Source organism: Vidua macroura, chromosome 1 (genome assembly GCF_024509145.1).
Source record: "Vidua macroura isolate BioBank_ID:100142 chromosome 1, ASM2450914v1, whole genome shotgun sequence".
NCBI classification, from domain to species: Eukaryota; Metazoa; Chordata; class Aves; order Passeriformes; family Viduidae; genus Vidua; species Vidua macroura.
The window spans coordinates 24446415-24464265 of record NC_071571.1 but is presented as its reverse complement, the minus strand read 5'-3'; the positions used below and the strand labels follow the sequence as shown (position 1 = coordinate 24464265).

The 17851-nt window shown below is 38.5% G+C and overlaps 1 protein-coding gene across 5 annotated transcripts in view; it reads right to left on the bottom strand.

The window, feature by feature from the left end:
• CASD1 (CAS1 domain containing 1) overlaps nt 1-17405 on the bottom strand; it is a 29818-nt gene extending 12413 nt beyond the window's left edge. For 2 of the 5 annotated variants that reach the window (XR_008440688.1, XM_053999411.1), the window contains exons 1-8: nt 16269-16487; nt 11041-11137; nt 10207-10327; nt 8635-8679; nt 6440-6502; nt 5214-5258; nt 2381-2504; nt 512-726 (exon numbers count right to left, since the gene is read on the bottom strand). Coding sequence is in view for 4 of the 5 variants with exons in the window: in XM_053999411.1 (XP_053855386.1) it covers nt 512-726; nt 2381-2504; nt 5214-5258; nt 6440-6502; nt 8635-8679; nt 10207-10327; nt 11041-11137; nt 16269-16401 (843 nt within the window). In the remaining variant the exon portion in view is untranslated. Of the gene's footprint in view, nt 1-511; nt 727-2380; nt 2505-5213; nt 5259-6439; nt 6503-8634; nt 8680-10206; nt 10328-11040; nt 11138-12510; nt 13202-15479; nt 16231-16268; nt 16488-17366 lie in introns of those variants that run through there. The other 3 variants (XM_053999692.1, XM_053999606.1, XM_053999535.1) reach the window with 3 other exon arrangements.
• Between the last annotated feature and the right edge of the window lie 446 nt (nt 17406-17851).

Sequence of the window (17851 nt, the reverse complement as noted above, 5' to 3'; positions counted from 1 at the left end):
CAGGCTGAAAAGTGTATGCTCACTGCATACATATACATATTGGTTAGTAAAAGAGAAGAAATAAATTCAGAGGCACTCCATGCAACCAGGGAGATCTATACTGTGTGTTTGTTATCTTCTTCATGCTCCCTACCAAACCAAATTTTCTGGACACATAGGGGGAAATTTAAGACATACTTCTTAGCACTGTTTTACGAGTCATTACAACCTTGACTCATTCATACACATGAAAGCATGAAATTTGCACTCAGGATCTAAAAGATCTAGTGGATTAACAGCTATTTTAAAATAGGTATGCACTAATGTGTTTGCTATTATGTTTTTTAAAATCCCTAGAAAACTGACTGGACTCCCACCCACTGGAATTTTCTGAACAAAATTCTCTGATGAATGCAGGGAATGAATGAAATGCATGAATTACATACATACTGTTTGCAGTTTCAGAACATTCACTTCAGATTTTGTTTTACAATTAATACTTTTAATGTTGACCAGCGATAAAAACACTTACTGTATCTCTGCTTGATTCAGGGAGATGCAGGCCATCTGCAGACTTCATGATAGTTTCTTGCGCTATCAATTTTGATACACTGAACACTTTAACTTTAGCTTTGGAATTTCGGGAGCTGCTGTTCAGAATACGAACAGCTGCTTCGTTATAAGCATCTATTTTCTCATTAGTGATCATTTTCCGACTTTCACTCAGCATATCTTCATAAACAGGATCTGAATTTCAAAGGACAAAGAATGAACACATTAATCTTATACTTATCAATGAGTTTCCTTAGCTCAAGTTGCATGGGCTACTTTCATTTAAGAGGTCACAATTGTTTAATTGTACAGAAAAAATGTACAGCAAGGAATAAATGACTGCTACAGTTACCAGAGCTGTTTATTGCAAAATGTTCTTATCACCATTCCCTATTAACGCATATGTAGTTGTAGGTTAGAAAGCTCTGGCCAGATATGAGTGCTTGCTTTAACTTCTCTGAATTCAGGAAAAGCAGATAATGCTTAAGTGCAGAGCTGCTTATGCTTTCTCTCAGCAATGGAATTGCCCAAGAAAAGACTCCAAAGGAAAAAGGGCAGAAGACAGGCAGCAGAATAGACACATTTTAAAAACCCACCAACTTTCTCAAACCTTCTTTTCTCCTGTGGGGAAAAAAAAAATATATTCCACTTGCTCCTGTTGATTCCAGTTTAACTTATGGCAGAATCTCAGTTTTACAGAAAAAAAAATCAACTTATTTGCCTACAGGCTTCAGAAACTATGTAAAGCTTAAAAGAAAGTGATATGGGGTTCTAGATCAAAAGGTCAACCAGAGGTCTTTAAGTTCCTGTGAAAAGCTCCTGCTGTGACACACTCTGTGAGATGCAGATTGATTTACTTTAGGTACCTCATGTCTATGTTTGGATAATCAATGTCTTGACAACTCTGTACAGACTGCTTATCCTCCCACTTGGGCCATTAAAGAACTCAGAGATTATGTAAATGGACTAGGTCCTTAGCAGCACCATGGTGGGACAAGTCTGACAGCTAACTGCTTCTGGTATAAATAAATATGGTTTTGAAAGGAATGGGAGACTAATTTCTTGATTCAGATTTACCTCTAGAACCATCTTTGATAGGAACTTGGATGTGACAGTAAGAGTACAGCTGGGTATATTGCTAACAGGGCTCAAAATCCGCCTATGTTTCTAACTAAGGTGATGACAATTGAAAATGTTATGTCCTGTTATGTCCAGGAGAACATTCTACCTATGAGCTCACTGTTCAGTTTCAGGGAAATATTTTAGTTTTATTGAAGAAAAGCAAAACAATCTAAGCTTGGTGATATAATAAAAATCTCAATAACTCATTGTGAGCCATGATTTCTCATCACAGTGTAGAGAAACAAGTTTCATTTTAGAGACTTAAATTCTCCATATTTTCAAGAGTGTATTGATTCATTCTAGACACACACAGAGGATACACTTGTTCAACCTCTTCTACTATCAGTATAATCTCAAAATTCAATTGAACAAAACTACAGGAATACTGCTGTTGCATGCACCTGCGTTCTTGACTCCCAGAAAGTATGTATGGAGCACAGCACAGGGAGAACAGACTTGCCATGTTGAGTCTGAGAGTAAGCTAACAAAGAATTAAGAGTTCATAAGGCAGAAGTTTTTCCTGCTAGAGCTTTGAAATCTTTATCAGTAGCAGCAGCTATTTAGGTATCAGCTTAGTTACGATTGCAAGAAAGGAGAGACTGAAGCTCAACCAACACCTTTTTCAATCTGCAAGTAAACAGTATGGATTAAGTTTTCAATATCCTACAACATAATGATTCGACAGATAGTGAGGTTAAAAATTGTTACATACTGTTCATTACTTTACCTTGTAAGACCCAGTAAACATCACTACTTATTGCTAATTTTTCCAAAAGCGGTGCAATTGAAGTGATATTGATTTTATATTGTGCAAGGGCTTCGTTGCTGCCATTGTGAATCTTGATAGACCACTGGAGAAAAAAAGAAATAAATTCAGAACATGTATGTCTGAGGACCCTTAATTAATGTATTCACTTGCTTCATTAGTAGCTATTTTTTATTATTTCTATATAGCTAGATTTTTTCAGTTTTCTATTCAAAAGTGCTAAAAAAATTCTTTTGGACCAAGCAGCTGTCCAGACAGACAATTACATTCAATCACATAATCCAAATAAAGAGTATTTAACATTCAACTTATGTGTACATTTGACTTTTCATAAATTAAATGACACAAGATATTTTAATTCAAAGTTTCCTGGCTTTACCCAGCAATGAAGTAGCAAAGCCAGTCTTGCTATTGAAAAATTTTAGCCAGTTCAATCAATTCCCCTCTAGACTGACTACAGCAAGAGATGTATGCAAACAAAACATGATGGTGGCATCAAGTTCCCATATGTCCATCTGTTTTGCAGATATGCACAAAGGGGAAAAAAAAAAAAACAAAAAAAACAAACAAGAGCCATTTTAATTTCTGGTTTAATCTTCTGTAGGAAATCCCTGGGAGAATGCTATAGCCACTCAAGAATTCCTCCTAACTTTTGAAAATTATTTCCCACACTGTATGAAAAATTGAGGCAGCTTTTTTTTAAAGTGTTACTGTATCTCAATGGACTTAGTAAAAACTAAAAAAAGCAAAACCATAACAATCAGCCTAAATGTAGCAAGCTCTATTTATCTCTAAATAGCCACATAAAAATTTCATCGTAAGACAAGTCCACTGATTAATGCAATTCCTGAAAATATTATTCAATATAAATTAATACTTCATGAAACCAAATAACATACAGCTGCTCTGAGAACTCACACTGGAAAAAAACAAGCAGTTTCTCCCAGTAGCTAAATACTTAATTTGAAACACCAACAGTATTTAACACACAGTTAAAGCAGTATGTTCCATACAACATGAAGTCAGGAACTAAGAAGCAGAGCATGGTAGTGACATTCTCAGAGAAGCTTCTTTTCCCAAAAAAAGCAAGCAACTGGCTTTTGTATGAGCTGGAGCTCCTCCAGCGTATAAGACTTTACTTCTATTTATAAACTGTTATGTAGTTGACATCTTAAGACAGACATGTCCAGGCCAAAATAGCATGACCAACCCAAGAGCTAAGTTAAAAGATATATAGGTAAATTTCAAAATGCAAGCAAGTCCAAGAGCACTTAACAGTTTAATCTAGTGGCAGGTTACCACACCAGTGTTAGTTATGGTGAGGTTGCTGATATGTCTGATTTTTGAAGCTTTTATTTTTTTTGGAAGTCCTTTAAAATAGAGGATGTTTATCTTTGTTCAACCCTAGATAATCATATTAAATGTTTTATATAAATATACTAGTGTTAAAAACAGCAGAGCCTCCCCTGCATATTGTTAATTTCTATCTCCTGCTGTCCACAAAAGGCAACAAGTTATGGCTAATATAATACATACGAGTAAAGGGAATTATTTAGCTAAGTGTACTGTAGTTTTGCGACCTGACCTTCTGCATGCCAGAACATTATCCATATATAATGGCATTTTCTATATGGAATACAATGACTCATCCTAGTAATAAATGCTACAGTCTCAGACTGAGAAACTATATTCTAGGCTTACTACAATTCCTGAACCCCAAATATTTATGTGGATCCTACAGAGGAAGGGAACTTAAGGGTTCACCTAAAGGAAAAGGAGAATTTTTGACACCTCAGGAAATGTGTGGAGCGCTACATACAGACATGACCTCCTCTTAAAACTGAGGGAGTTCATCCTTAGATGGGCATAGCCACAAGTTTCCAGTTGGTGAAGTGCCTCAACTGTCCCTAAAACAAACTGTGTTTGAAGGACTTTGTTTTAAACGCAACACATTTCCCCCCCTTTACATTTCAGCTCCTATGAAAATAAAATAGCTAATTCTTTCCAAATTCCAATTCCCAAATATTTGGAAGTAAGGGACATTAAATGTGGAAATAATGAGATGATAATTTGTTTGATTTGATGTTGTTATTAGAGCAGACTAATTAAGGGGGCCTGCTGAATTCCATCCCTGGAAGTTTTAAAGAATTGGTTGACTCTTGCCAAGTGCAACACAGGTAGAAATGTCCTGCCTGGTGGTAAACTGATGGGTTAGGACACCTCTTCTGGTACTTGGCAGCCCTGTTTTCTGTGATGCTGCAATGCAGATCAGTGGTGGTATCTTCCAGTACAACAAGATTCCAGAACTCCAACCACTTTAGTTGTTGAATTAGCCATGTAAAATTATGATTTTTACCCATATATATACATATATATGTATATAAAAGAGATGTGTGGTGAAAGAGACCATCCCAAATTGGGCCATGTTCAAAAGTAGAATTTTGTGACTGAAAAAGGTGTATTAAAAATACACTTCAGTTAGTATGCAAATACTTGATTTAACTTTTAAAATTAATAATCTGATTTTAACTAAATCCACTTTATTAGCTAGGTTAAAGCAAATTAATGCTTATTAACCAGTATTGCTGACAAAAAACAAGTTCTGTACATTACACAGGTATAATAAAGCATACCTGATATTTTAAAACTTTTTATAACAGCAAATTCACTGAGAATAGATATTTTACTCTAAATTGTGTTTAACAACTTGATCATGTAACCAACTTGAGAACATTGAAGTTATCCTACAAGAACTTCCTTCTTCACTAAAATCCCTTATATATGTATAACTTACCGTGGCAGCTCCTACTACAATTATATGAGGTTTTGCCACAGAACCCTAAGAAACAAACAAAAAAAAAGGAATTAGTTTTAAAATATTCTTAAATTATTATTAAGACTCATATCTTCATTAACTGTGACTCACCTGCCCATCAGCTAATGGCTACAAAAGAGTAGACTGCAGATACACGCAGAGAGCATACGCCTGATATATGCAAGATACCCGAATTTTCACATAATAGAATCTACAAAAGCATGAAGTATCAAAAAGCACCTATAATCCTGATCAATTTAGCAGCATAAGATCTCTTTAAATACTATTTAAACATCTTCTTCTAAGGTCAAGTAAACTGTAGATCACACTATTGAATTTTTTATTTCAGTCTCAGCATTGTCAAACATCCGTTAGAGCTACTGCACTGACCATTGTCACCCCAGAGGTGTGTGACAGCTCTGTGTAGGACAAGGACAAGGGCCAGTGTACTCAAACAAGAAAACAAATAGTCCTCAGTACCAGTTTTATCCCAGCACAGCAAAGAAAACCAGCAGCTCTCAATTTTTGTAGAAACCACAGAAAAAGAAAACCAAATGATAACTTCAGCTATCCTGATGGAAAGTGTTGTGCAAGAATGATCAACAGGATAGCAGAATAATCACTGTGAGCTACTACTAAATAACTCCAGGCTATTAAAAAGTCAACAAAGGAAGAAACAAGAAAAAATTAGTTGGCAATCTGTAAATGTATTACTTGTTGTCAGAGTTATGCACAGAATAACATGACAGCCTGCACCATAACTGAAACACATTAATTAATTAGTATGCTAATTGATGGAGATACTGAAAACAAGTAAAATCAAAGAATTCTTGACTTTGCAAATTACCTTTGCCCTTCACTCTGAAACGCTCAAATTAACATATATACAAAATCATAGAATCATAGTATATCTCAAATTGGAATGGACCCATAAGGATTAAACTATTTGTTCACATTAAAGTGGAGTCATTGCAGCCACAGAGGAAGTAAAATGCCAAACCAGACTGAAATTCTTTTAGCTCTTAATCGGATTAATTAACCTACTCCTATGAAGTAGGGTTTTTCTAGTTTGCTTAGGCTTAGGCGTTTATAAGGTCCAAGTGATACCATCCTTGGAAGACCAGGAGATACCCAGAAACATGTACAGCAGTAAACATCCCCTTTTCACCACTCTAAAGTCAAATTACAGATCTCTTAAAACAAACCTCAGTCCAAGATTTGATACGTTGCCTCATAGAGCCATTAACTTCTGGGTACCACAGAAAATCCTGTAAGTAAAAGGCAGAGTTACTCTGCAAGCTTAAAAGACAATCAGTAGACTAAAACCAAAAAATGCAAAAAACCAAACTAATTACCATCAATTCAACTGTAAAGGAAAAACATTTGGCTCAGAGTGTGATTTCCTTATAGTTAGCATGAACAGCCTGATACCTTACTCCAACATGGAAAACAGAAAGCAAAAAAAAAAAAAAAAAAAAGAGAAGAAACCAACAAATCCACAAAAAAATTCCCTCATAAACAACAAATTTTTATTTGTAGTTCAGGAATTGGAATTTCACCAAGAAGGTATTTTTTTAATGTCTGCCTTGGGTTTCTACTGCAATCAGGGAAAAATCCACATAAGGTCACATCTATAATTTATTAGAACTTGCTTTTTGCTCAGTTTTCCACATCCTTACTAGCAGATTTTCTTTGTTTCAAAGCTTAAAATAATTGATAGCATGAAATAATAATTTTCAAACAAAATCAAAACCTAACAATTCTTTTAGATGGCTGGAGCAGTGTTCAGCTTTCATCTAGAAGGACAGTCTAGACTAGTGCTTTTATGTCTCCCAGGGAAAGCCATTACTTCCTAGCTTTAGTTACTCCTCAGGACAGCACTATTGAATAGTATAGAAATGCATGTTGAAGGGAAATGGCAGGGACTACACATGCAGAAACTGTTGTGAAGAAACTTTGTAACAGAATGCTGAAACACTATCAGCAGAGAGGAAATCTCTGTCTTCCCCTCTCTGGATTGTTACATTTTGGTAGTTCACTTGAATACTGTCAATTCGTTATTTGGCTGTGGAACCTGTGAGCAATCATGCCGTCCTCTAGAGTGGCTGAAGGACAGAAGAGTTACTGTGATGAGTAGAAAGGGCAAAATTAAACTCTCCACTTGTTCCCAGTAATCTTCTCTTTTGATGGTCAAGTATTTTCCACATTTGGATTACTGGGTCACAGCCAGTCTGAATATGGAAATTCAGCTACCATGCCAATCATGTCAAAGAGCAACACTGCATCAAAACAAGGAAGCAGCAGACTGGGAATATATTAACTATCAGACATCTCCCAAAAGCCCAGACCTGCCATCTCAAATCTTGGTGGTTAAGGAGTTTTGAAGATATGACTCTGTCAGGCTGGCCCAATGTAAATCACACTGCATCAGTCCCTTCCTCCTTCCTTGTGTTCTGTCCCATCTTTTCCAGCATTCAGATAACCATAGGATGAACCACATCAGACATGACTGAAAAGGAATCCTACAAAGTAACTTTTTGGCTGAACTGACTCCTGAAACAACCCACTCCACAGCTTACCTGTGCTAGTTACAGCACAAACACGGGAACATACTGTGAGGGCCAAAAGAGTAGGTCAGCACATGCTTAAACTGCTATGGGTTTACCACCCTAAAATGTTATTCTGTACCCTAAATCTTAACCAAGTACACAAACAAGTACTGAAAACCCACATTCAGACAACTCGGCAAACACACTGCTGCTTTGGTTTTGGTGAATAGAGAATGAGTTTTCTTCAGGGCATAAACAAATACATGACTAGCACAATGCCAGCACTGCTGACAGCTGTCATGGGAAGCAAAGAAAACTGTTGAGGACAGCATCTCCATTGCCAGGGCAGAGGAGAACAGAGTCCTTCAGAAAAACTAGACTCAAGTACTTTCTTTTTTAAAATATCCACATTATAATCACCACTGTGCTTATTTCTCCATGCAAAAACAGTGGAAGGAATATTTGTTGGAATAGCATAGAAAACTCAATGGCAATTAAAAATTACCAATCCAAAGAGACTCGGATATATATTTTTACAGCATGAAAAGAGTAAACTTCTTGGCAAAGGGTATGCTTGGAAAGGCCAAATTGTAAGATCTGACAAAAATTATACACAGTTCCAGAGCTTATGCCCAAAACTAAGCCACAACACAAGTACTCCGTGCCAAATTCTCTTAAAATACATGTTAAGTATGTTAAGATGCACTGTGAAACAACTATGAAATATTTATAAAGAATGTCAATTGTCTTAACCTTCTTTTTACTTTTCAGCTCTGACAGCATTTTCAGTTATATTGTATGAAATAATAACATGGTTATGGTTTGCAATTTAACACTAGATAAAAACTTACCACTTTAATTGAAGCAGATTTATCTTCAAATGGTATATTTCCATGCTGTCAAAAACCCCAAAACAATAAAAACAAAGTAAGAAAAACTTTCAGAATGAAAACAAAATATTTACATACCTATGCTAACTTGCAATATTTATCTTCAGTGGAAAGGATTTTTCTTGTATAAACTTGTCAGCATACTCATGCAAAATATTTATGTTGCTTTCTTGATAAAACAAGCTACTAAAAGAAACTGTTATTTTTCCTGGAAGCAATCTAGCCAACAAAGTCTGAAATGCTTTCTGCTCATTCTGTTACAAAGGTATCAAATGTTTTCCTAAATTTAGCCTCCCAACATAAGAAAAAAGTATGACTTTTCCTCTTTCTTTTCTTATACTGCCTTTTTCCAGCCTTTTCATCTGCACATCTCCTTTACACAAAACAACCAACACAGTTTTAATTAAAGAATAAAAGAAAATAATCTCAGGCAGAAATAAAATTCAGAATGCATTATTACATTTTCTGAGCGAAAATTGTAAGAAACCAGAAAGGAAGGAGTCAGATATGCATACACAATACTCCTTCAAAATTATAAAATATAGTATTAATTTTGGTACTATGTCCATAAGAACAAGTGTACGTCTCTTTTTCAAACTGAGATCTTGATTTCAATAACACTTGACAAAAAATACTCTCCACTCAAAATCCATTACAGCACTCTATCATCACACCATTACTTTTGGGCAGCATGAGTGACCTAACCAATGGACTAGGAAAACCAGAGTTCTTAGATCAATCAAACATCTTGTTTTGACAGGTGGAAGTGATTGCATGCTGCATGCTGGACAAGCTGCCAGCTTGCACTTCTAAGTGTCAGAATTACTAAATAATTGACAAATCTGATGTACTGTTGAAAGGTGTCCTTTCCATCACGTATGTACATATATCTATGAAGACATGTGCCAAGAAGTATCATATAGAAAAAGAAATCAGCATTCTGTTCAACAAACGATACACCTAAATCCTTTCTTCCTCCTTCCACCTGGCTGCAGTTTACATACTTCACATTATAAAATTCAGACAGCTCTTCATCAGGGATCAAAAAGAAGATAAGACTTGAAGATATTTTTAGTTTAAGCTTCAAGTTAGACCTGGAAATCTGACATTGCCCCAAGGATTTTTATTAACAGATAAGATCAGCAATTTAACTGACATTTTAAATGACAAATTAGAAGGCATGAATTACTACTATTTAAAAACACACAAAGGTGCAATAATTTTCTCATCAAGAAACCAAACACAAAGCATAAATTGCTATGAGACAAGTCACTTTCATTAATTTATTCCCAGGCTGCTGCAAGCATTCTCTTGAGCTTCCAGTTCTCTTCTCAGATCGTAATTATCTCATGTGTACCCAAACAATTATTTTGGTCTAATCTTGTTCTTCTTCAAAAGACCTTTCTGTGCATTTCCTTTCATTTGGCTAGGTCAGCAATATATAATTTGCTTTTTTGAAGTTCAGACAAGATTTATGAGGTAAATTGGGAAGAAAGAAACAAAAAAATCAATCACCAAAACAAGCTATCTCACCTTAATTCCCTCTTCTTTGACTTGAGGATTTATCAGTTTTATGAATGAATAGAACAGCTGTCGAATTCTAGAATCTCCTATAAACACAACATGTTTGTCTATGAGGCAATTTTTTGCTTCACTGTAAAACAAAACAGCAACATTACAGAAAATACGTACCTTAGAAAGAAGTATTCTCAAAATCTACAGAGCTATATAGATAATTCTAAACATTATATCTAGCTCTAAGGCATGATTATTTTTTTGAAACATGCTGAATTAATAAACAGTTTATTGCAATTTACATAGAATTGAAAATGAACTCTCCTGCTAATGTATCAGGGAAACAACTAAGCAGGTTTTCCTATTATGTGTGCTACAAATACAGTTGTTTCAAAATGTTAATATACAGCATAACTCTAAAAAAAAGAGGTCTCTTACTAGGAAGTGAAAAAAGTGATAGGTAATTTTATTTGGGATATTTCTACTTGCAATTTGACACGTAAGGTCAGCAATCTGAGAGTGACACATGCAGCCCCATGTGGTTCTCCATAACTTGTGCCAGTACCTCCATCATTTATATACATTTATATATATATAACAATGTTGTTATATAAATACAACATTTATTTGTATTTTTATACAGAAATACAACTATGGTAAACACTGTAGACATACAGATACAGTACTTGGAAAAGACTTCTTTCTCAAAAATGTTGTATATTTTTGAAAGCCTAGAGAATCAGATATAAAGTGAACAATAGATGACACTATTACTACAACTACAGCAACTACTACAGCTGCAGTCAAACAATGACTCCTTTCCAGATGAACAGAAGACATGAGTTTCCTTACCTATTTTTATACTTATGCATCATACAACTGTGAGGTTGCCATACTTTTTCTCCAAGAAATCTCCCACTGGACAGAAGATACTCACATGTATCACCACCTTTGAAATATTATATTAAGATTAGAATTCAGACACATGAAATGTAAAACAGAGCTCTGTTGCTATTATAAAAAATAATTTGATACCTGAAAAACAGAAATTGAAATAATCAACAGCACTAAACAAATTTAACTGTTTGTAAATACATCTTGCACAAGTTCCTGCAAGTTGCCTTCTCGCTCATTACACAATACTGTTGAGTAAATCCCACCCCATCCACAAAATGTTAGTGATCCCACTTCTGCTGTCAGAAAGATGTTGTGACTTAGAATGGCATTTCCTTTAAGAGACGCCAATCCACTCTATCTACTAACCCAAATACACTAATATGAAATTAAAGAATACAACTGTTGAATAAAGTAATCTACACAGAATCACCATGTACAACATCTTGTATAGAACACAAAACTCATAACAAGGTTTGCAAGACAGTCTGTTACATCTCCCTGTTTAAGACATAGGGTCATGTGGTCACCTTAGAACAGGTGATATGGGTTAATACACAAAAAAAAAAACAAAAAAAACAAAACCCATACATTTACATATCAATTCACTGATCATTCTGAATTACACTTATCTTTTTTTATTCAATCCAGTCAATAAGCTTTATGCTAATTAAGATTAATCACTTTACAAGTGCTGATGTTCCAGGTCTTGTTAAATTTCAAATATCTCAGTTATGTTATCAGTGACTGTTATCTTCCCAACTCCATGTCAGATTCTGCGGCTTTATAACTGAACACAACTGAACCCATTCACTGCAAGAGAAGTTGCTCTCCAACATTTTTGTCATACTTGGCATTTCTGAGCACAGACAAACAGGGAAATGGTTGTGAATGAAATGGTAGGGACTTGTTCTGGCTTGGGCAGAAACAATGTACCACTGCCCCTACCTAATACTTTCTGCGAAACCTTCACTTTACTAAATTCAATTCACACCTTGGTTTACAAGCAACACAATTTCTCTGATTCTCAAACTTGCAAACTCATGCAAACTATAATTTCAAGTAAATTGCATAAAAAACGAAACTGTCAGGAATAATAAAAAATCTACCTAATCAAAAGCAACATGAATTTGATAACGAGGTGGTTTAGAGTTATTCCTGATATGAAGTCCCCCACTTTGCAGATGATAACAACTAGGAAATGTATGAAAATGATTGTAAGAGTGAACTTCGTAAAATAATATCCACCACTAATCAGACTCGCTCTGACATCCATTAACTTGCTGAGAAAGATGTGTAAGAAAATCAGGACAGTTATTCATGGTCAGACCAGTGGTCAGTCTAGCCTAGTATTCCATCTTCAATAGGGGCAAAAAGCAGATGCTGAGAGATAAATAAGCAGAGGGCAAATAAACATTATATTCTTACCTAATATTCTCCCAACTATGTTCATTCCAAGGATTTACTGCAATAGACATGCAGTCTTCAAGTTCTTCGCACACACAGAATCCTTCTGGAGTTTCCTATATCCAGACCTGATGCTTGAAGAATCATCTGCCTTTATCTGAAATACGGTTTCTACTAGATTTACTTGGGGCACTCCCTGGCTCTTCAATGGGACAAGGCAGTTTGGACTTATGTCTGTCATGATTTGTAGACCACTATCACTTCTTTCTCAATAAAGTTTTCAAGGCTGGAGGATGTCCTTACATAGAGGTAATGACTTCTGTACTCCATGGCACTCCCTCCATAATAACTGCCCATAAATAGATCAACCCTTCATCCTACAGTACCTTCAGTGAAGTAACATTCCCAACATCACACACTGTATACATTTCAAACATAGAGACAACATTGCATGTCAAGACGTTATGCCTTCTTTCCCAGCTCCAGGTACTGATTATCTTACTACTGCCCTGAGCAATATTAGAAAGTTCCTGAAACTCATTCAGGCTATTACTGAAGTTTGATATCTTCCTTTAAACACAGTTGTAGAAAATAAGGGGAGAAGATGAAGCAGGGGAATAAAACAAAACTGAAACAGCAGCCAAGAAAGTAAAGAGGAGGTTACAAACCAGACAGTGCCTCCAGAAAAGCTCAACTCTGGATTTAGCAGGTGAAATAGCAGCCAAAGAACTATTCTCATTTGAATACACCACAACTTCTTCTTAACCATCAATGAGATCTTAAAATAAAAAAACAAACAAACAAACAACAAAAAACCCAACCAAAAAACCCAACCCAAAACCCAAGAAAAAGAATTCCAAGTGCCATTGTATACACAAAACAGACCATTCTTTTTAAACTCTTTCTTTGTGTAAATTATCCTTCCAACACATTAACTTTTATGCTCAATTAGACATACATTATAGTTATACAAAGTGTATAATTTTTCTGATTTTTTAATGTTCATTATTCTAATTTATCATTCCTCAAAATCATGGTTATTCAATAGAAATGGTGAAATCTCAGTGTCTTCATTCAGCACCAGAGCAGACTACATTTCACAAAGCTTTCTCTAAAATACATACTCTCAAAGAGCTGGAAATTCAATTGTTCTCTATTATTCAAAGTAAAAAAATGTGGTTTTAAACAGAGTCTAATACTGTTGATTTTAAGAATGCAAAATTTTAAATAAATTCTTATTTCCAGAAAGGATTAGGACTGTACCTTTGAAATATAACAACTGAAAACCACAAAGCATTAACTTCACTGGATAGTATGTAAACATTCAACCCACTTAACTCTTCCCAAATTAAAGACAGACAGTACCTTCTCTTTATTCACATTTTGTAAAAAATGTAGGTAACCCCTAAATACAACAGTCTTCCTGAACATAAATGTGACCTTCCACAACCTCAGTTCATTTTTTCAAACAAGTAAATTTTATACAGGCAAGTTGGACTGGAAATACACTGGGCTGCTCCTATCTATAATATGTACTTGCATGGCTGTGGCCAAAATTAGCTAAAACCTTTACATGCAATGACAATCAGACAGGAAAGTATAAAAGGGGAAGTATAAAAGCACAACAAACACAGCAATCACTTACGTGACACAGCCTGGCTTTCACAACCTGGCAACTTTGAACCTGTTTGCAGCCCTACATCATAAACCCTCTGGAAATCAGGATAAGCCTTTTTGGGATATTTTGATATAAAAATCTTGGTGTAAAATGTCTTATATGTAAAAGAAAGTGCTTCCTTGTGATCATTTAAAATGTATTACCTAATTTCATTTGTCAGTTGATACTTTTTGTGTTATGGCACAGTAAGAATCAATTTACTTTCCCTCAATAATTCCTAACATCTCAGAACATTAAGAAGTTACTAGGTTTCTGTCCAGGCTACAGAATTTTAGTACATTATTTCTCATATAGAAGCTGTTTTATTCTTTTGCCATTTATGTTGCTCTTTTGTACACACTTTCCAAGTTCTATTACACCACTACTAAGAGTGGGTGACCAACACCACTGAGAATAAGTGAGGTGCCAGTGAGCTTTAGCTGCGCACTATCAGTGAAAACCTCTGTTTTTTTCTTTACTTGTCAAAAGTATTGTGGCATTTGCTGAATTTCAACTGTTTGATATCAATACAGGTTTGCAGAATGATCTCTTCAATTAAAGCACCTCTGCTTTTATGTATCCTAAATATTCATCTGCTGTAATTTTCCCACCTTCCTTTTCTAAACTTCTCTTTTGAATATTTTATGTTCACAGAAGTCCAAACTGGTAAGTCTGTTTTCACTATGACTCCATGTCCTCCTGCCTTTAAAACACTTACGGGAAAACCTTTCTCTTACTCTTTAATTGCTTCAAGAAACTAAAAGCCTTAGGTGAAAAAACTTGAAAGGTTTGTAACAATTCATACTGGCTATATCAATTTACATAAAGGCCAGCAGATTATCACCATTTTGCAATCTGAGACTCACCCCCCTCATTAACTCTCACAGAATATACTGAAATTATGCATATTTTATTTTCCTTGTAACCTGCTTGATATGTCAGTCCCCATTTGCTTAGTCTTGCAATCCCTCTTTAAAAATTTGCCACCCTCCTTCTGTCTAGTTTTGTGACTCTTTTGTGCCTTAAGGAACACTGCACAGCAGGCAAGTTCAATTACGTCATGCTTGATCTACTCTAGAATTCAGTAAATGCTTCCAAGTCTTCCAATTTAATACTAGTCAGTTTATCTGACTTACCGACATGCCAGCTAGAGGGAATTTAAACATAAAGATCTCTACCCCTTTTTCCATTTCCACAATGAATTGCCTCGATCAGCCTTGAGTGCTTAATGCTGCCAGCCAAGTGTTAGAACAGACACCAGTTGTGCTCCAACAAACAGAGCCGCGGTCATCTCCCTACAGATCAACTTTTTCATTTACCCACAAAAACATACCACATTTTTCAGCGTGACACAGAAACAAGTAAATATATCCTTCAGCGACTGCATTTGCATTTAGGGATCATGCCAAGTTTCTCTGCTTCAGGGCCAAAACAACCCTAGCGAGGAGGAACGAGCAGAGCTCCCAGCGCTCCGTAACCGAGGTGCGCCCGTGCACAGCCGGTCACGGTCACAGCGACACAAGCTCGCTCGGTGCCCGGAGCTTGTCCACGGCCACCCACAACACGTGAAGCCAAACAGCTCTTTACTGCGCTTCATCCACCAAAGCGGCCGGTTTCGTTATGTTTGAGGCGATAGTTCAACGAGTGAAACAATATATACCAGATCTCGTACCAATTAAGACTTTAACCACTAATTGCCAGGTAATGAGCCATTAATCATGCCGTACGGAAACAAGTGACAGGGAAGAAGTCACCCTCTACCCCTGCAGCTTCACCTGCCGCAGGCCGGGCCCCCGGAGCTGCGGCGAGCTCTCAGTGCAAACACCGCATAGCCACAGCCCCGCCAGCCTCGCTCGCCCCCCTCACTCCGCGGGGCCTCGCCCGACCGGCGGGGCCTGCGGCGACCCCCAGGCCGGGCCCGCAGGGCCCCGCGGACCGCGTCCCCGCTGTCCCCCAGGGTCGCGTCCCTCGGCAGTCAGCGACCCGCCACGCCACGGCTGCCCCGGGCGGAGGGTCCCTCCGCCCGCCCTACACGGCCGCGGTTCCCGAGCTCCGCCGGGGCTCCGCCTTCCCTGCCCGGCAGCAGCGGCCCCCCGCGGAGCGCCCGCGGCCGCCCGCTCACCTCGGTAGCGGCGGGAGGCGGCGTGGCAGGCGGTGAGGAGCAGGACGGCGCCCAGCGCCAGCGCCTTGGCGCTCCTCACGCTGAAGTAGTAGTTGATCTCTCGCTTGCCCCCGGTGTAGGCCAGCGCCGCCATCTTGACTCCTCCATGACAACAGCGTGCGATGGGGCGGGCGGGCGCGGCGGGGCAGCACTGGGTCCCCGCCAGCGGCCAACGCGGACCCCGCCGCTGCCGCTGCCGCTGCCGCCGTCCTCGCCGCCGCGGCCGAGAGCAGCCCCACGCCCCCCGGCCCACGGGGCGGAGCCGGCGCCCCTCTCGAGGTGCCGCCGCTTCCCCTCGGCCGCCAGCGGGCGGCTCCAGCGTTCGCCTCCCCGCCCCGTGGCGCCGTGGGGATGCGGTGGCTCCTGGTGGATTCAACGGGATCCCACCGCGCTCGGCCCGAGCACCGCAGCTGAGGCGGCTGCGGCGAGGCGGAGACGCCTTGGGGACTGTGCTCCGTGAATGAGGAACTGGGCGAGGGTCTGTGCCCTACACGGTCCGTATCGGGCACTGGACAGTGAGGGCTTCGTTCCAAATAATGCGATTTTTAAACACTTGTCACTCTTCTGTTGACAAGATCATTCCAGGCTGGGATACGCTTTCTCCCTCTGAACGCGTGTAACTGAACAAGCAAGCTGACACACAGAATCACAGAATCAGTTAGGCTGGAAAAGACCTCTGGGATTATCGAGTCCAACCTGTGACCGAGCACCACCATGCCAACTGGACCATGTCACTGAGTTTAAGGAAAGACATGGAGTCTTTCCTAAACACCTCCAGGGATGGTGACTCCACCACCTCCCGGGCAGCCCATAATCCCCTTTTCTCTGAAGATATTCTTCCCACTGTTAGACATAAATCAGCTGTGGTGCATTTTAAGACTGTGCCTGTGATAAACTGTGGTAACTTGTTTGTTCATCAAAAGAATTGGAATATTAAAGGAGGAAAAATAAAAATTAAAGTATAAGGGACTAGCCTTATACTAGCTTGTAGCAACTGCTACAAACCGCAAGGCTATAGATATATTGCAAAACCGCAAGATTACAAGTATGATTAATCACCATATAGGGAGGTTTTTGTAGCTTTTTTGCAGACACAGGCTAAGGATGTTGGGGGATGGCCGGAGCTGATTATGAAATCAGCGACCACCAGGCAACGGCTACCGGACTAGACAACGTAGGAGTGCTCCAGGTACGCCCATCACTGTCCGAAGCCGATTGTGAAATCAGCGATCACCTGCCTCGACACAACGCAGAAACGACGCAGAGAGATGCTCAAGCTACGCACACCGCTATCGCAAAAGACACGAATGAAGAAACCTCCAAGAAACTATAAAAAGAAACTGAATAAGGGAGTGGGGTGTGGGGCACTGCAGTGTGGGACACTGCAGGAGGGGCGGTTTGGAGACCCCTACCCACCCAGCGCTGTTTTGCTTGCTACTGCTTGCTGTAATTAATAAAATTCTAATTGACCTTAAAAAGGCTGAATCAAATTATTCGCCTCAATTTATCACATGCCCTCTCATCCTATGGCTATTTGCCTGGGA